Source organism: Mustelus asterias, chromosome 10 (genome assembly GCF_964213995.1).
Source record: "Mustelus asterias chromosome 10, sMusAst1.hap1.1, whole genome shotgun sequence".
Classification (NCBI taxonomy): Eukaryota; Metazoa; Chordata; class Chondrichthyes; order Carcharhiniformes; family Triakidae; genus Mustelus; species Mustelus asterias.
The window spans coordinates 39,471,716-39,488,987 of NC_135810.1; the positions used below are offsets into that span (position 1 = coordinate 39,471,716).

Genomic DNA, 17,272 nt, shown 5'->3' on the forward strand with positions numbered 1-17,272 from the left:
GCCTCCCACTTATCAGCCGTCCCTTTGCCTGCCAGACTCCCCCAATCAACTTTTGAAAGTTCCTGTCTTATGCCATTGAAATTGGCCTTGCCCCAATTTAGAATTTTAACTTTTGGGCCAAACCTATCATTCTCCACAGCCATCTTAAAACTAATGGAATTATGGTCATTGATCCCAAAGTGATCCCTCACTAACAGTTCTGTCACCTGTCCTTCCTTATTTTCCAAGAGGAGGTCAAGTTTAGCCCCTTCTCGAGTCGGGCCATTCACATACTGAATGAGAAATTCCTCCTGAATACACTCAACAAATTTCTCTCCATCCAAGTCCCAAATACTATGGCTGTCCCAGTCAATGTTGGGAAAGTTAAAGTCCCCTGCTATTACCACCTTATTCTTCTTGCAGCTATCTGTAATCTCCTCACATATTATCTCCTCAAATTTCCACTGATTATTTGGGGGCCTTTTGTACAATCCGATCAAAGTGATTTTTTTTTTTCAATTCTACCCATATAGACTCAGTGGGCAAACCCTCGGATATATCCCCTCTCAAAAATGCCGTGACGTTCTCCCTAATCAAAAACACAACTCCCCTTCCTCTCTTACCTCTTCTTCTATCTTTCCTATAGCATCTGAACCTGGAACATTGAGCTGCCAGTCCTGCCCCTCCCTTAGCCATGTTTCAGTAGTATTTGAATTTTCCTCCCTCTCTTTAATTTCCTGATTTACAGCTATTTCTGGGATGTTACTTCTATCCTCTATAGTGAAGATCGATATAAAATACCTTTTTTATTCAATTTTGGTGTCTCACTTGGAAGTCCCAACTTAGGGATCTGCCAGCCATTCCGATTAACCGCCGCTCTCCAATCCCTGTAGCAATCAGGGCTGCAGTGAACTGAAGAGGAAGTGTACGAGGATGTCTGAGATTAGGTCCAGCCACCACATGCCAAAATAAGTTCAAGGATCCCAGGGCAGGAAACCATCATCACTGTATCATTGCTGCAGAATGAAGACTGCAATCTGTTCATCCAGTCCACTGCTTCCTCATCCACTCAGTGGATTGTTGCATTGACACTCAGAGACTAGCCATTATTACAATAGAAATGCTCAAGCACTCATTTGCCTGACATATTGGCCGGAACTTTGCCTTTTCCCACCCAGCATCATAGAACCATAGAAAATTACAGCTCAGAAACAGGCCTTTTGGCCCTTCTTGTCTGTGCCGAACCATTTTATGCCTAGTCCCACTGACCTGCACTTGGAATAGAACCATAGAAAATATCAAGTTCCTGGCTGGCAGATGTCCAACGGCTGAGGGTAGGAAACAGAAAAAATTCTCACCTTCGATCTTGGGTAGGAAGGGGTTGGTGGGTGCCTTCATTGGAAAGCCCCTCCAGACCTAGGGTACTCTCCCCTCACTAACCAGAGACCTCCAGACCTCCTGAAACCCCTGGTCTGTTGCCCAACAACGGTATCGCCCCCTGCGTCATGATCCCCCAGGGCATCCTTGAACCTCCCCCCTCCACAAGGAGCCTGGTTCTTAACCGGAACTGTGGTTCCTGGGACTGTCGCAGACATGGCGCTGCAGTACCTCTTCTGGCCAATGCGGGTTGGAGAGCTGTCAGCCAATTGGATTCGCTGACAGCTCTCCAAGGTAGGACTTCAATATAATTGAGCTTGGAAGCCTTGCCTGCTGCCAATCAACGCTCATTTGAGCGTGAAATGGGCGGGGGGCCTGTTGGAATTGGCAGGTATGCATTCCCCTCTGACTCTCCGGATGACGGGGGCTGAGCAAGAACTCACCATCCTGAAAATTCAGGCCATTATTTTGTGAAAGGGACTGCACTGATTCAGGAAAGTCTGCCAGATGTCCACATATCTCCTGCTACTATTCCACAAGCACCCACTTTTTATACAGCTCTTGTAGCTCAGCATCTCCAGCCAGCTAAACCTAGGAGCTGTCCTTTGTCCTTTGATGGGAACTGCTACAGTTGCCTCTTCCTCAAATATAAAGGCATAACTGAATGTTGCAACAACTAACAATTCAAAGTCATTCAGTACTAAGGAGTCATCCAAGAGTTTCCTAACTTCCCATGCAAATCGATGACACACAACTGAAATGTAATAAAATAGGCTTTCTAAAATCATCATTTTATTAGGTCATTATTTAACAACACTTTCTTCTCTCAAGAAGCAGCAGCTGATGGGCTTGCAGAAGTTCCAGCTGGATGTCAAATTTTCTTGTATCATACATCTGAACTGATTAATTATTCCAGTGAAACCATTCCAGGTTTATACAGTCCTTAAAGTATGAAGCTGCTCATATAACATTGTCAAGACAGCTGATGTAGGAGTGAGGATGATCTAACCTGGTTTGATTGGCTCCTTGTTAAAAAAAAAACACATTCAGACAGGAAAAAACATCCATGGAGGAAAGAATTTTGAACAAACTTTTCTTGCAACCAACTGAGTTGGGTTGGAAAAAAGGAGAGCCTGCTCATTCTCCCTCACCCAGTCAAAACCACACTACTTTCCACAACAGACATAGTAACTGAAAATATACCAAACAGGAAGCTTTGCTTTCTGCTAAGTACTCCCCTCATGAGAAACAAATTCTTCTCGGGCAGTAGCGCAAAATAGAGTTGGGGGCATTTATCTGCTGCCTGTTATACATCCCAGTTGTTATCTGGCTCATTTTGAGTTGCCACTCAAATTACTACTTCAATATATTCTGAACCTTACTCGCCATGTGTTAATTTCTATGCAGCAGCACCTGAGGCTAGAACAAAATTATTTGCCCACCTTACACGCATATAGCAACTAGTGACTCTACACATTTATTTAGGTGTCAAATAAGCAATTAAATTGATTTGTTTCTTCATACATTGCAGCCACAGAATATATAAGAAATAGATGAGTATGAGGTCTAATGTTCCTTTGAGAAGTGTTCCTATAATTGATGCATGCCAAATTTTGCCTGTTATCAGAGTTATTACCAGTCCTAAGGGGCTCACTAATATCTTATCCTTATTCAGGAATATAATGACTAAAATTATTGCCATTTCAATGCCTTGAAGGCTTTAACAACATTTGTACAACATCTGAAAACATTAAGCCATAGGGCTCTTAGCAGAATGAACATGTATTAAACAAAGAGTTATTTTTCTCCCCTTTAGTACACAAGCACTAAAGCAACTTTACTTCTTAGAACTTTGGTGTATTACAACTGAATTAAGGACTTGCATTTAGGGATCACCTTGATGTTCTTAGTCTGTCCAAACGCTTCAGTTTGGATTTTCTGCTCCCGTCCACAGGAGGCATCATGGACGATGGAAGCGTAGATTAATGCGAGAGCAAGAAAATAGGTTGACAACATTGTAAAACCAGTTTGCAATAGTGCAGGAACCTGCCAATGGCAGGTCATGTTTCCCACCACAAAATGTTAGGAACATATTTAGCATAAAGTTTTATGGCAGGGAGCCTTGTAGGGCACCGGTGTTAAGGGTGGAGCTGGTGTTACATATTCTTACTGATTGCAGTCTGTGAGTTAGGAAGTCTACGATCCAGTTGCAAAGGGAGGAGCAGAGCCCTAGGCCACAGAGTTTGGAGATGGGTTTTGTTGGAACTATGGTGTTGAAGGCTGAGCTGTAGTCAATAAATAGGAGTCTGACATAAGTGTCCAGGTGTTTCTGGGTTAAGTGAGAACATGATGTGGAGATGCCGGTGTTGGACTGGGGTAAGCACAGTAAGAAGTCTCACAACACCAGATTAAAGTCCAACAGGTTTATTTGGTAGCACAAGCCACAAGCTTTCGGAGTGCTGCCCCTTCATCAGGTGAGTGGGAGTTCTGTTCACAAACAGGGCATATAAAGACACAAATTCAATTTACAAAATAATGGTTGGAGTGTGGATTAATGTGGTTAAGTTTGGGGCCAGGGAGATGGCGTCTGCTGTGGACCTGTTGTGGCAAAAGGCAAACTGTAGTGGATCCAGGCAGTCTGGGAGACCAAAATTGATGTGTGCCACGACTAACCTTTCGAAGCACTTCATAATGATGGATGTCAGAGTCACCGGGTGGTAGTCATTAAGGCACGCTGCCTGGTTTTTCTTTCGTGCAGAGATGATGGTTGTCTTCTTGAAGCAGGTAGGAACCTCAGATCGAAGTAAGGAGAGGTTAAAGATGTCTGCAAATACCCCCATCAACTGGTCCATGCAGGGTCTAAGTGCTCAGCTGGGGACTCCATCCCAGCCAGTTGCTTTCCATGGGTTAACTTTCAAGAATGCAAATCTGACGTCTGTGATTGTGACCTCGGATACCGGTTCGACTGATGCTTTCAGGGTGGATGACAACCTCTCACTAATCCTCTGCTCAAAACGAGCATTGAACCCACAAGGGAGGGATGCATTGTTGCCAGCAATTCTACATGTCTTCACCTTGTAGCTTGAATGGGGAGAGTCTCTAGCAGAATGACATCTGTGACTTGGGGTCAGAATGGGAAACTGGCAAACTGGCTACACTTTACATTGCTTGTCTTGCCAAGGCACTTCTTATCCTAGTCCAGGAAGGGAGAGAGAGCATGAAAGTCCAGTGTCAGTCATACCCAGAATGTTGTCCGTAGAGTGTGAACATACCATCACATGTGTTGTTGCGTGGGGAGGCCACAAGCATGTAGATGGGCTCCAGATGCCATATTCAGTCCAGGGAGACATCTGCAGCCACAGAAAAAGGGAAATGGTCATTTGAGGACATTCAAAGGTCTCATTGCGGGAGACTGGGGAGGGGGGAGGGGGAGGGGGGGGGGAGGAAGAGAGAGAGAGAATGGTGTGAGGGTTTAGGAATCACACTGTAGCAGAGGTCTCGAGATGGGGAGGGGAAAAGTCCGCCAAGCCATAGGCACAACCACAATCACAATGGGATCAAGGATAGTGGTAGAATTGAAAGGCCTTGGAGTGAAGAAAACATGGCCATCATGTTCCATCAGGACGTTGGGAGGGATTTCCACACACACAAGGAGGGGCCAAGCTGGTCTGGCACCGAGACCTCAGCAGGGCGGCACGGTAGCACAGTGGTTAGCACTGCTGCTTCACAGCTCCAGGGTCCCGGGTTCGATTCCCGGCTCAGGTCACTGTCCGTGTGGAGTTTGCACATTCTCCTCGTGTCTGCGTGGGTTTCCTCCGGGTGCTCCGGTTTCCTCCCACAGTCCAAAGATGTGCAGGTTAGGTTGATTGGCCAGGTTAAAAATTGCCCCTTAGAATTCTAAAATGCATAGGTTACAGGGATTAGCGGGTAAAATATGTGGGGATAGGGCTGGGTGGGATTGTGGTCGGTGCAGACTCGATGGGCCGAATGGCCTCCTTCTGCACTGTAGGGTTTCTATGATTCTATGACCACCATCTTAAAACACACTCCAATTGAGCAGCAAAAGTGTAAACGAGGACAAACTAGGCTGATGAATTCCCTGAGGACATTTTGTACAACTGGTGCATTGCACTGAGGCCGGGTAACGGGCCACCCTACAGATATGACAATTCTCAGATGAGGAGAGCTGGAAAGCTGGGACAGTGATTTTGGTTTCCCACAGGTGCAGGGTACCATCAACTGTACTTGTTGCTATAAGACCTCTTTAGCACATCATCACTAACATCACTAAGGCTAAAACTCGCTAAAACAGGCGGTCTGCAACCACAACAAAACAATCCTGCAGGTTTGCGCAAGGTAACCCAGGAGCATTCACGATTCCTACATCTTCAGCAGATTGTAGATCCCGAGCATCTTCGATGGACAATAAAATATGCACGGCTGGCTCTTCATAGAAATCATAGAAGTCATAGAAACCCGACAGTGCAGAAGGAGGCCATTCGGCCCATCGAGTCTGCACCGACCACAATCCCACCCAGGCCCTACCCCCACATATTTACCCGCTAATCCCACTAACCTACGCATCACAGGACTCTAAGGGGCAATTTTTAACCTGGCCAATCAACCTAACCCGCACATCTTTGGACTGTGGGAGGAAACCGGAGCACCCGGAGGAAACCCACGCAGACACGAGGAGAATGTGCAAACTCCACACAGACAGTGATCCGAGCCGGGAATCGAACCCGGGACCCTGGAGCTGTGAAGCAGCAGTGCTAACCACTGTGCTACCGTGCCGTCTTCAGAGATAAAGGGTAACTGCAAAGGGCATGGCTTGACTCTGCTTCCACAACTCCCATAGGCATTAAGTTGCAGATCATTAACTCGAGTAAAAACGTTCTTCTGCTCATACCCCTGCGTTTCTCGCTGAACAGCTTGAACCTGTGCCCCTTAGTCCTAGTACCATCAGCCAAGGGGAACAGTCTTTCTTTGTCTACCTTATCTAAATCCATCAAAAACTTGTGCTCCGTTATTAGAACTCCTTCCAACCTCCTTTCCTCATCCTGAAACCATTGTGGCAAATCTTCTCTGCATCATCTCAAGAACACTCATTCTTCCTAAAGTCTGGTGACCAGAACTAGACACAATACTCACATTGTGGCTGAACCAGGGCTTTCTAAAGGTTCAGCATAACTTTCCTGCTTTTGTATTCAATACCTCCATTTGTGAAGTATGCTTTGCTAACTACTCTTTGACTATGTCCTGCCAATGTCAAAGATAAACATAAAATCTCAGGTTCCTCTATCTTTGCACACTCTTGGTACCTCATACTCACTGAAGTGTCTCATAACTTAGAAAACTGGGTCTCCTTCATCAACTGATTCTGTATTTTAATGGTAAACATATTGTACATAGACAGATAACAGAAGGCATTATGATATCTGAGAAACAGTGACAATCTGTATACTGGCTAAGGATATTGATATTTCTAGTTTGCGCCTCGACTAACACAGTAGCATATAGGTTTAGGTCAATGGTCACCTTTTCTTTCACTGAGATTGAAATGTTTGTTTTACTTCTTCACTGCAGATCTTGTTCAAGCAACTGATTTCCGAGAGATCCTTTTTCCTTGTGATTACTATCGTCTTTGGCTCTTAGCGTAGTCTAAACTTATCTGACTTAGTTTCTCAGATATTCCTGCAAACTCTCTTTGAATGTGGAATTAATCTATATCATTAAAGTTGATTGTTTATAAATTTCACATTTAGTGGAAAGCAATTTTCTAGTCTTACTTAAGCCTAATAATGAAGTGGAACATAAAGAGTTTGAGGGTCTCTGGGGAAGTAATTACAGAACTTTATAAAATTATTGGGAATTACTTTCAGCCATCCTCAATAACTTAAAATGATTTGATTAAAATTTTGAAAGTTCCAGCTCACCTTCATGTTTCCATGACTGAATCATTCTTTTTACCTGAAGGCAATGTTTGAGGTATTAGGCAAAGCACCATTTATTATTAGGAATTTATAATACATCAAATGTAATGGCTGGTATTTTCACCAAGGCATTTAGAAACAGGTGAAAGAGGTTGCCAATATTTATTGGTGTCTTTCCTTGAACTTGCTTGGAGGTAGTATTACTAGCAGCCAACGTGACACTATATCAACCACTTGTATTTCCCTAGTATGCAGGCATAGAACATAGAACAGTACAGCACAGAACAGGCCCTTCGGCCCACGATGTTGTGCCGAGCTTCATCTGAAACCAAGATCAAGCTATCCCACTCCCTACCATCCTGGTGTGCTCCATGTGCCTATCCAATAACCGCTTAAATGTTCCTAAAGTGTCTGACTCCACTATCACTGCAGGCAGTCCATTCCACACCCCAACCACTCTCTGCGTAAAGAACCTACCTCTGATATCCTTCCTATATCTCCCACCATGAACCCTATAGTTATGCCCCCTTGTAATAGCTCCATCCACCCGAGGAAATAGTCTTTGAACGTTCACTCGATCTATCCCCTTCATCATTTTATAAACCTCTATTAAGTCTCCCCTCAATCTCCTCCGCTCCAGAGAGAACAGCCCCAGCTCCCTCAACCTTTCCTCATAAGACCTACACTCCAAACCAGGCAGCATCCTGGTAAATCTCCTCTGCACTCTTTCCAGCGCTTCCACATCCTTCTTATAGTGAGGTGACCAGAACTGCACGCAATATTCCAAATGCAGTCTCACCAAGGTCCTGTACAGTTGCAGCATAACCCCACGGCTCTTAAACTCCAACCCCCTGTTAATAAAAGCTAACACACTATATGCCTTCTTCACAGCTCTATCCACTTGAGTGGCAACCTTTAGAGATCTGTGGATATGGACCCCAAGATCTCTCTGTTCCTCCACAGTCTTCAGAACCCTACCTTTGACCCTGTAATCCACATTTAAATTAGTCCTACCAAAATGAATCACCTCACATTTATCAGGGTTAAACTCCATTTGCCATTTTTCAGCCCAGCTTTGCATCCTATCTATGTCTCTTTGCAGCCTACAACAGCCCTCCACCTCATCCACTACTCCACCAATCTTGGTGTCATCAGCAAATTTACTGATCCACCCTTCAGCCCCCTCCTCTAAGTCATTAATAAAAATCACAAAGAGCAGAGGACCAAGCACCGATCCCTGCGGCACTCCGCTAGCAACCTGCCTCCAGTCCGAAAATTTTCCATCCACCACCACCCTCTGTCTTCAATCAGATAGCCAGTTACCTATCCAATCGGCCAACTTTCCCTCTATCCCACACCTCCTTACTTTCATCATAAGCCGACCATGGGGGACCTTATCAAACGCCTTACTAAAATCCATGTATATGACATCAACCGCCCTACCTTCATCAACACACCTAGTTACCTCCGCAAAAAATTCTATCAAATTTGTGAGGCACGATTTGCCCTTCACAAATCCGTGCTGACTCTCCCGGATTAATCCGCATCTTTCTAAATGGTCGTAAATCCCATCCCTAAGGACCTTTTCCATCAATTTACCAACCACCGAAGTCAGACTAACCGGTCTATAATTACCAGGGTCATTTCTATTCCCTTTCTTAAACAGAGGAACAACATTTGCCACTCTCCAGTCCTCTGGCACCATCCCCGTGGACAGCGAGGACCCAAAGATTAGTAATAACAATGTTGAGTAGCAAGGATCAACATATTACTCCTTCACTTTTACTCTACCTTCCCTCTGCGTAGACTTTAAGCATGATTACTAGATGAAAGGCTGGCTGCTAGGGAATTTGGTCTACAGGCTGAAAGTTTGATACACCATAGAACCATAGAAAATTACAGCTCAGAAACAGGCCTTTTGGCCATTCTTGTCTGTGCCGAACCATTTTATGCCTAGTCCCACTGACCTGCACTTGGACCATATCCCTCCACACCCCTCTCATCCATGAAGCCATCCAAGTTTTTCTTAAATGTTAAAAGTGACCCCGCATTTACCACTTTATCCGGCAGCTCATTCCACACTCCCACCACTCTCTGCGTGAAGAAGCCCCCCCTAATATTCCCTTTAAACTTTTCTCCTTTCACCCTTAACCCATGCCCTCTGGTTTTTTTCTCCCCGAGCCTCAGCGGAAAAAGCCTGCTTGCATTCACTCTATCTATACCCATCAAAATCTTATACACCTCTATCAAATCTCCCCTCAATCTTCTACGCTCCAGGGAATAAAGTCCCAACCTATTCAATCTCTCTCTGTCACTCAGCTTCTCAAGTCCCGGCAACATCCTTGTGAACCTTCTCTGCACTCTTTCAATCTTATTTACATCCTTCCTGTAACTAGGTGACCAAAACTGTACACAATACTCCAAATTCGGCCTCACCAATGCCTTATATAACCTTACCATAACACTCCAACTTTTATACTCGATACTCCGATTTATAAAGGCCAATGTACCAAAGGCACTCTTTACGACCCTATCCACCTGTGACGTCACTTTTAGGGAATTCTGTACCTGTATTCCCAGATCCCTCTGTTCAACTGCACTCTTCAGAGTCCTACCATTTACCTTGTACGTTCTACTTTGATTTGTCCTTCCAAAGTGCAATATCTCACACTTGTCTGCGTTAAATTCCACTTGCCATTTTTCAGCCCATTTTTCTAGTTGGTCCAAATCCCTCTGCAAGCTTTGAAAACCTTCCTCACTGTCCACTACACCTCCAATCTTTGTATCATCAGCAAACTTGCTGATCCAATTGACCACATTATCATCCAGATCATTGATACAGATGACAAACAACAATGGACCCAACACCGATCCCTGCGGCACACCACTAGTCACAGGCCTCCACTCAGAGAAGCAATCCTCCACAACCACTCTCTGGCTTCTTCCATTGAGCCTGTGTCTTATCCAATTTACTACCTCCCCATGTATACCTAGCGACTGAACCTTCCTAACTAACCTCCCATGAGGGACCTTGTCAAAGGCCTTGCTGAAATCCAGGTAGACAACATCCACCGCCTTCCCTTCATCCACTTTCCTGGTAACCTCCTCGAAAAACTCTAATAGATTGGTCAAACATGACCTACCACGCACAAAGCCATGTTGACTCTCCCTAATAAGTCCCTGTCTATCCAAATATTTGTAGATCCTATCCCGTATCACACCTTCCAATAACTTGCCCACCACCGACGTCAAACTTACTGGCCAATAATTTCCTGGATTTCTTTTGGAACCTTTTTTAAACAACGGAACAACATGAGCCACCCTCCAATCATCCGGCACCTCCCCCGTGAATACTGACATTTTAAATATGTCTGCCAGGGCCCCTGCAAGTTCAACACTAGCTTCCCTCAAGGTCCGTGGGAATACCCTGTCCGGTCCTGGGGATTTATCCACTCTGATTTGCCTCAAGACAGCGAGCACCTCCTCCCCTTTAATCTGTAAAGGTTCCATGGCCTCCCTACCAGTTTGCCCTATTTCTGTAGACTCCATGCCCGTTTCCTCAGTAAATACGGATGCAAAGAAACCATTTAGTATCTCCCCCATCTCTTTTGGTTCCATACACAGTCTACCACTCTGGTCTTCAAGAGGACCAATTTTATCCCTCACTATCCTTTTGTTCCTAACATACCTATAGAAGCTCTTTGGATTTTCCTTCACTCTGTCTGCCAAAGCAACCTCATGTCTTCTTTTAGCCCTCCTGATTTCCCTCTTAAGTAGCTTCTTGCACTTTTTATACTCCTCGAGCATCTGATGTGTTCCTTGCTGCCTGTACATTTCATACAACTCTCTCTTCCTCTTAATCAGTGTTACAATCTCCCTCGAGAACCAAGGTTCCTTATTCCTATTTACTTTGCCTTTAATCCTGACAGGAACATACAAACTCTGCACTCTCAAAATTTCTCCTTTGAAGGCCTCCCACTTTCCATTTACATCCTTACCAGAGAACAGTCTGTGCCAATCCACACTTCCCAGATCCCTTCACCATTCACCATTTTCACCATTGTAATTAGTAATATAGCCTAGACAAACTCAAAATATATTGCATTATAATAAAACAAATGCTATGGGGCTTCAAGCTTTGACTTTCATGCCTTGATCATTCACAAATTGCTTCAACCAAATCATGGAGACCCTTTATTGTATACATTGCAATACGAAGAATCTCCACCTTAAAATGCTGCCAAAACATCTTTAAAATGCATATTCTTCCAGGCTATGGCCATCCAAGAAAAACAATCCAATAATCTGAATCAGTAATTGAAGCCATCAGCTATGAAAGTTGCAAGACCAATATTGGAAACTATTTCACTTGGAAGAATCTCTTCTCAAGGCTGGATGTACGGCAGCACAAACTAGCTTAGCACATCAACTGTCCACCCACAAAAACAATGATTCATACATACCAGATGCAGAATAAATCAAATCATCACATAATATGATGGTTTTTTTGCTTCCACTGTCACACTTGCATTAATTTCCATGAATGCGAGTATTTAACTGCCTCTATACCCAGTTGATTATATATTTAGCATTTTACACAAGGCAAAAAGTGTGATTCAAATTAATTTCTTGAATTGGTTGAATGAATGCTAAATGTGCCTGTGTGGCTTTTCTATGTGCAAGAGTTAAAGTATTAATGAAATTAGTTCAGTTCAGTTCATGGTATGTGCATTGATCAACCATTCAATGCAGGTCAATAGACTTTTTTCAACTCTGAATCTTTTGGAGCTGCAGCTACAATTTCAGTTGATGGTATTGGAAAGTCATCATCTACTCCCCCATTGTCAAAATTGCACCTTCACCAGCCTATCTCTGAGACCTCATATGGCAAACGTGACAGTGCATCATCTCTTTTGAACTGCTGGTGAAACCTTTTGATTCCAAAATTCTTCCAATCACTTTGTTTTATACCTGTGAGTAGTTTTATTCACTCTTGTTAAGAGTACGATTTGCTTTTCAGCCAAGGTAAGTACTTCAAATTGCATGAAAGCACATGTTTCTTTGCAACTTCACATTGTGATCATTTAACTTTCTTTTTTTAAATTTATTCGTGTCATAAGTAGGCTTAGATTAACACAGCAATGAAGTCACTGTGAAAATCCCCTAGTCACCACACTCCGGCGCCTGTTTGGGTACACTGAGGGAGAATTTAGCTTGGCCAATTCACTCTACAAGCACGTCTTTCGGACTGTGGGAGGAAACCAGAGCACCCGGAGAAAACCCACGCAGACATGGGGAGAACGTGCAGACTCCTCAGAGACAGACAGTCACTCAAGTTTGGAATCAAACCCGGGTCCCGGGCATTATGAGACAGCAGCGCTAACCACTGTGCCACCGTGCCGCCCCTTATCACTTTATCCAACATTTGAAGATTTTCTTCCTCTCTTGGAATTATGATCAATGCACCATTCTGATTGTACAAGCAATTTGGCATTGTTTGTGTAATCTTAACTTTGAAAGATCTTTGGAGATGCCTTCATGCCACAGGGTAACTTAGGAGTATAACTTCATGTGTGTATTTATTGTGATGGACAGGTTATATACTGTTGATTTAGCAACACCTTTGTAAAAAAACTCTTGTCATTTGAATGATTGCTAGTGGTATAAATGCTCTATAGCCCTAGATCCTCTTTGTTTAAGCATGCTGGACTAACCTCAATGTTGTGAACTCCATCCTTCTGACACTTCTGTTTTCCATTTTCCACTGAAAAGATTTCTCTTTCCTGCTTTGCCCTTCACTTGCAAGTAATATGACCTATCTTTTAACAGTTAAAACATTTAGCAATTCTGCACTGACCTACTTTTGCCATGAAGTTGCCATTACAGTGATTACAAGTCACAAAATTGCAATCAGCAGCTCTTCTGACCAGGTCCTCCCACTTTAGGCTTGGTGTAAGCCTTCTATGTGGACAGAAGCTGTACTAGTCACTTGCATTGGCTGGAATTACCAAACATTTTTTGATGCCCATTTCACAGTGAAAGAAATCTTGCACGCTAGCTCAAATACAGGATTTCATTTTTTTTATTCATTCGTGAGACATGGGCGTCGCTTGCTGGCCAGCATTTATTGCCCACCCCTAGTTCCCTTGAGAAGGTGGTGGTGAGCTGCCTTCTTGAAACATTGCAGTCCACATGCTGTGAGCTGATTCACAATGCCGTTAGGCAGGGAATTCCAGGATTTTGATCCAGCGACTGCAAAGGAATGGTGATATATTTTCAAGTCAGGACAGTGAGTAGCTTGGAGAGGAACTTGCAGGCGGTGGTGTTCCCATGTATCTGCTGCTCTTGCCCTTCTAGATGGAAGTGGTTGTGGTTTGGAAGGTGCTGTCTACGGATCTTTGGTGAATTTCTGCAGTGCATCTTGTTGCTAGTATAACTGCTGCTACTGAGCGTCGGTGGTGAGGGAATGGATGTGGTGCCAATTAAGTGGGCTGCTTTGTCCTGGATGGTGTCAAGCTTCTTGAATGCTGTTGGAGCAGCACCCAGCCAGGCAAGTGGGGAGTATTCCATCACACTTCTCAGATACTGAAAGGGGAGGGGGTGGGATCTCTGGCCTCCCCACAGTGTGTTTCTTGTAGCAAGAGACGACATGCTACTTGCTGCCAGCAGGGCTGTTTGGTTCCGCTGCTGTCAATGGGATTTCCCATTGATTACACCCCATGCTGCAGGGAAACCTGGAGTGGAGGTGCACCATCACTGAGACCATAAGATCCTTGTCGGCATGAATGACCAGATAATTCCGGCCTGTGTGTTTGGTAACTTTTATTGGATCCTTTCATTAATCAGCCTTAGTCTGTGCCAAAGTTGCAAAGTAATGATAAATTCTTCATGCCACAATGTACTCATCAATTGTTTCACCGTTTATCTGGGTTCTTATTCCAGATCTGTAGCGTTCTGCAGCATCTAGTGGCTTAGGCTTGAAATGCTCCTGGTGATTGTTTGGAATGGCACAATAGGAACAGGATGGTTTGTTAGTTCAGAGTAAATCTCTATTAGAAAAATTGCTTCCTTGTATTCAGAAATTATGCCTTATTCTGAATGTGGACCTCTTTATTTTCACCCTTGAATTATGAAGTATTATTAGTTCTATAAAATTTGGCCATTCTTTCAATATTTGAACTTGAGCTCTTTCACATGCTCCTAGCTTTCTGGCATATCCCATGAGTGCAGCCACAATTGTCTCATTTCAATTGTGGCAATAACCCAGTAAACCTTTGCTGTGGGTCTCCATAACAGTGATAATGGACGGCATTCTCTCGCTCCCTTGCTCCCTCCCCCACCCCACGGCATGTTTCTCAGCAGTAGAAGGCAGACCGCCATTGACTGGTGGTGTGATCTTCTGCTTTTACCGTGTTTTCCATTGAATCCATCCCCCATTGGTGGGAATCCCTCAGCAGGGGAGAGCCATCGGCAGGACTATATTCAGACCCATGAAAACCATCATTGAAAAATACTTATGGACATACTTAATACGACATAGAATAGAACAATAGATAAGCAAGAATTGGCTGAGATTGCAAAGAAACCACATGCTGGAATTCCTATTTGGATCATATTCAGTCCTGAGAGAGAGAGAGAGAGAGAGAGACAATGCAATGTCACACTTTTTTTTGATGTGGAAACTTTTTTTCCCCCAGACAGAAACACTTCAAAGGGAGATGCAATGAAAAAACTGACCTGTAATCTCTTGCAGAGATAATGAAAGCCGATTACCACCTCGGCAGAAACCATTTCCTGTGAGCTATGTCCCAGCTACATTTTAAGTTTTTCCCATTCCAGGAATACACGTGAAAAGAGGTTAAAAAACAACTGCAAACCTGGTATCTGTGAGCTAATGTGGTGTTCTAGTTCCACTCTGCTAGTGTGTGCTGTGAAGCCACAGCTGAAGAATATCCCACTAGGCATCCCTGCTCTTGCAGATAAAAAGTCTCTCTCTCTCTCTCTGATGGCTGAAAACAAGTCAGTAAAAGGTCAGTTGGATAGGAAACAGGACAAATCTTTTCAGCTAAGCTGCAGAACCAAGAATCTCCAAACCAACTATCAAAGTCAGCATTACCGGAATCACCCAACTTAACAGCCGTAAGGTTTCAACATCTCCGCCTCACATACAAACCAAAGGCTGATTCAGGTATCGTCTGTAACTTGATTTTTGGACTCAGTTGTAATTTCTAATCAGTGTGTACATATATTGCATTTTATTATTTTCTTCTCACATATTAGTAACTAATAAACTCACTCCTTACCACAGGAAAGCGTAGTTAAATTGTCTCTTTTTAAAACATAAATATATTTGAACTGGGGAAAGATGCCAAAAGGGAAAGAAATCCTTTTTAAATTAACCTGACTCGACCAACCACGGGGGTTGATTAAAGAGGAGCCAGTTCATCCTGCCTCACATAGCATTCATTTTCAAATTATTTTGTGCCTTTTCAACAGTTTCCATGAAACATATTTTTAAGAATATTAGTATTCAATGAAAACAGTTTCCAGTTTTAATTATAGGGTGCGGTAAAGCTGGTAACATTAAAGATCTAGTCACTGAGCAGGGATGAGGTAGGTTTATGAGATAAGGCGGCAAGATTTGGGGTTGAGGGGGTCAGGCTGGGTTTCCTATGGTTGGGGAGTGGAATTAGTTAGTGAGGGGTAGATTAGGTGGTGTGGGACTGGACAGAGATAGGGTGGTAAGTGGTGAGGGGGTGGTCAATGAGGTGGATTGGGGTGTGGGCAGAGTAGGTGGATGTTGGGAGCGAGGTCGGGGTCATGGGCAGCACAGTTGGGAGGTTTGGGGGGGATGGGGATGTGGTCAAAGGGGCAGTCAAGGGATTCCATAGGCAGAGAGGTTTGGTCAAGGAGGTGCTCGAGTGGAGTGGGGGGCCTGCTGGGGGGTGGGGGATGGTGGAGGGGGTCTCATAGCCCATGGGTGGGTCAGGGAGTGGGAGGGACAGAGTTCCTTCTATGGGCATGGGGTGCAACAGTGCTATCGTTACCCAGAAGCTAGAAGTAGTTTTAATTCTTCTAACGTTTTCTGGGTAACATCTGGTGTGTGTGTGTGTGTGGCAAGCCCATATCGTTAGTTATTATTCAGAGAAACAAGATCACTCAAAAATGCACTTGGATCCTCGTGAACCACCAAATGAACAGATATACGTTGTCATTGGATAGCACTGGATTAAATAGCAAAATGGAAGGTTTTTTTTCTCAAAAATATGCTCAGCTCAGATTACCAAATATAACTTTGCACTCTATAATAGACACACATTGTTATTACTCTAGGATACAATAAATAATAACAGCTGGTAAAGGATTTCTGAAGTACTGTGTTAGTTACATTCGAGTTAAAGATTTAAAGAAATATACCTTGTGGAAAGATGTCTTGAATACATATCAATGAAAAAAATGTTAGTAATTTGCATAGTTGTTCAACACCATATACAATCAGAGCTATTTTAAAACATTAAGTCAAAGGTAAGGCTAATAATTGTGAAACAAGTCAGCCAGTCAAAAAAGTGAAGTTCTTCAGCAGCAAGTGAGAAAAAGAGGCTCAGTAACTATCCTACAATTTTCTATTAATAGCAAAGAAGCAATAAGTTTTATTATAATCTCTATATTTCATATAAACTACTTAAACTATCATTCTAAACAAAGATAAACATTTGTAGGTACCTGCTCAAGTTTGGATGTGTCATTCACTGTTAGGTTGTCACAGTGGCTGTCTTGCGAGTTTTGTTTGCACAAACTCCCAGAGGTGTCTCGAAACATTGTATCTTTTTCCAACAGGCTATCTTGTTTGGCAATGGGAAGGGCAAGAGGGTTCCTGAGGGATTAAGAAATATACACAAGTTAGACCACTTTCTCCAACAAAGGTTAGCAATTCGGGGAAAATTCAAATTCAAATCAGGGCAACTCTTCTGATTCAGGCACTA

The 17,272-nt window shown here is 43.5% G+C and overlaps 1 protein-coding gene across 2 annotated transcripts in view; it reads right to left on the reverse strand.

Moving 5' to 3' along the window:
* Positions 1–17,272, reverse strand: part of myo16 (myosin XVI) — a 427,463-nt gene that overhangs the window by 291,564 nt on the left and 118,627 nt on the right. For both annotated transcript variants that reach the window (XM_078221662.1, XM_078221663.1), the window contains exon 7: positions 17,013–17,163. In XM_078221662.1, coding sequence (XP_078077788.1) covers positions 17,013–17,163 — 151 coding nt within the window. The remainder of the gene's footprint in view (positions 1–17,012; positions 17,164–17,272) is intronic.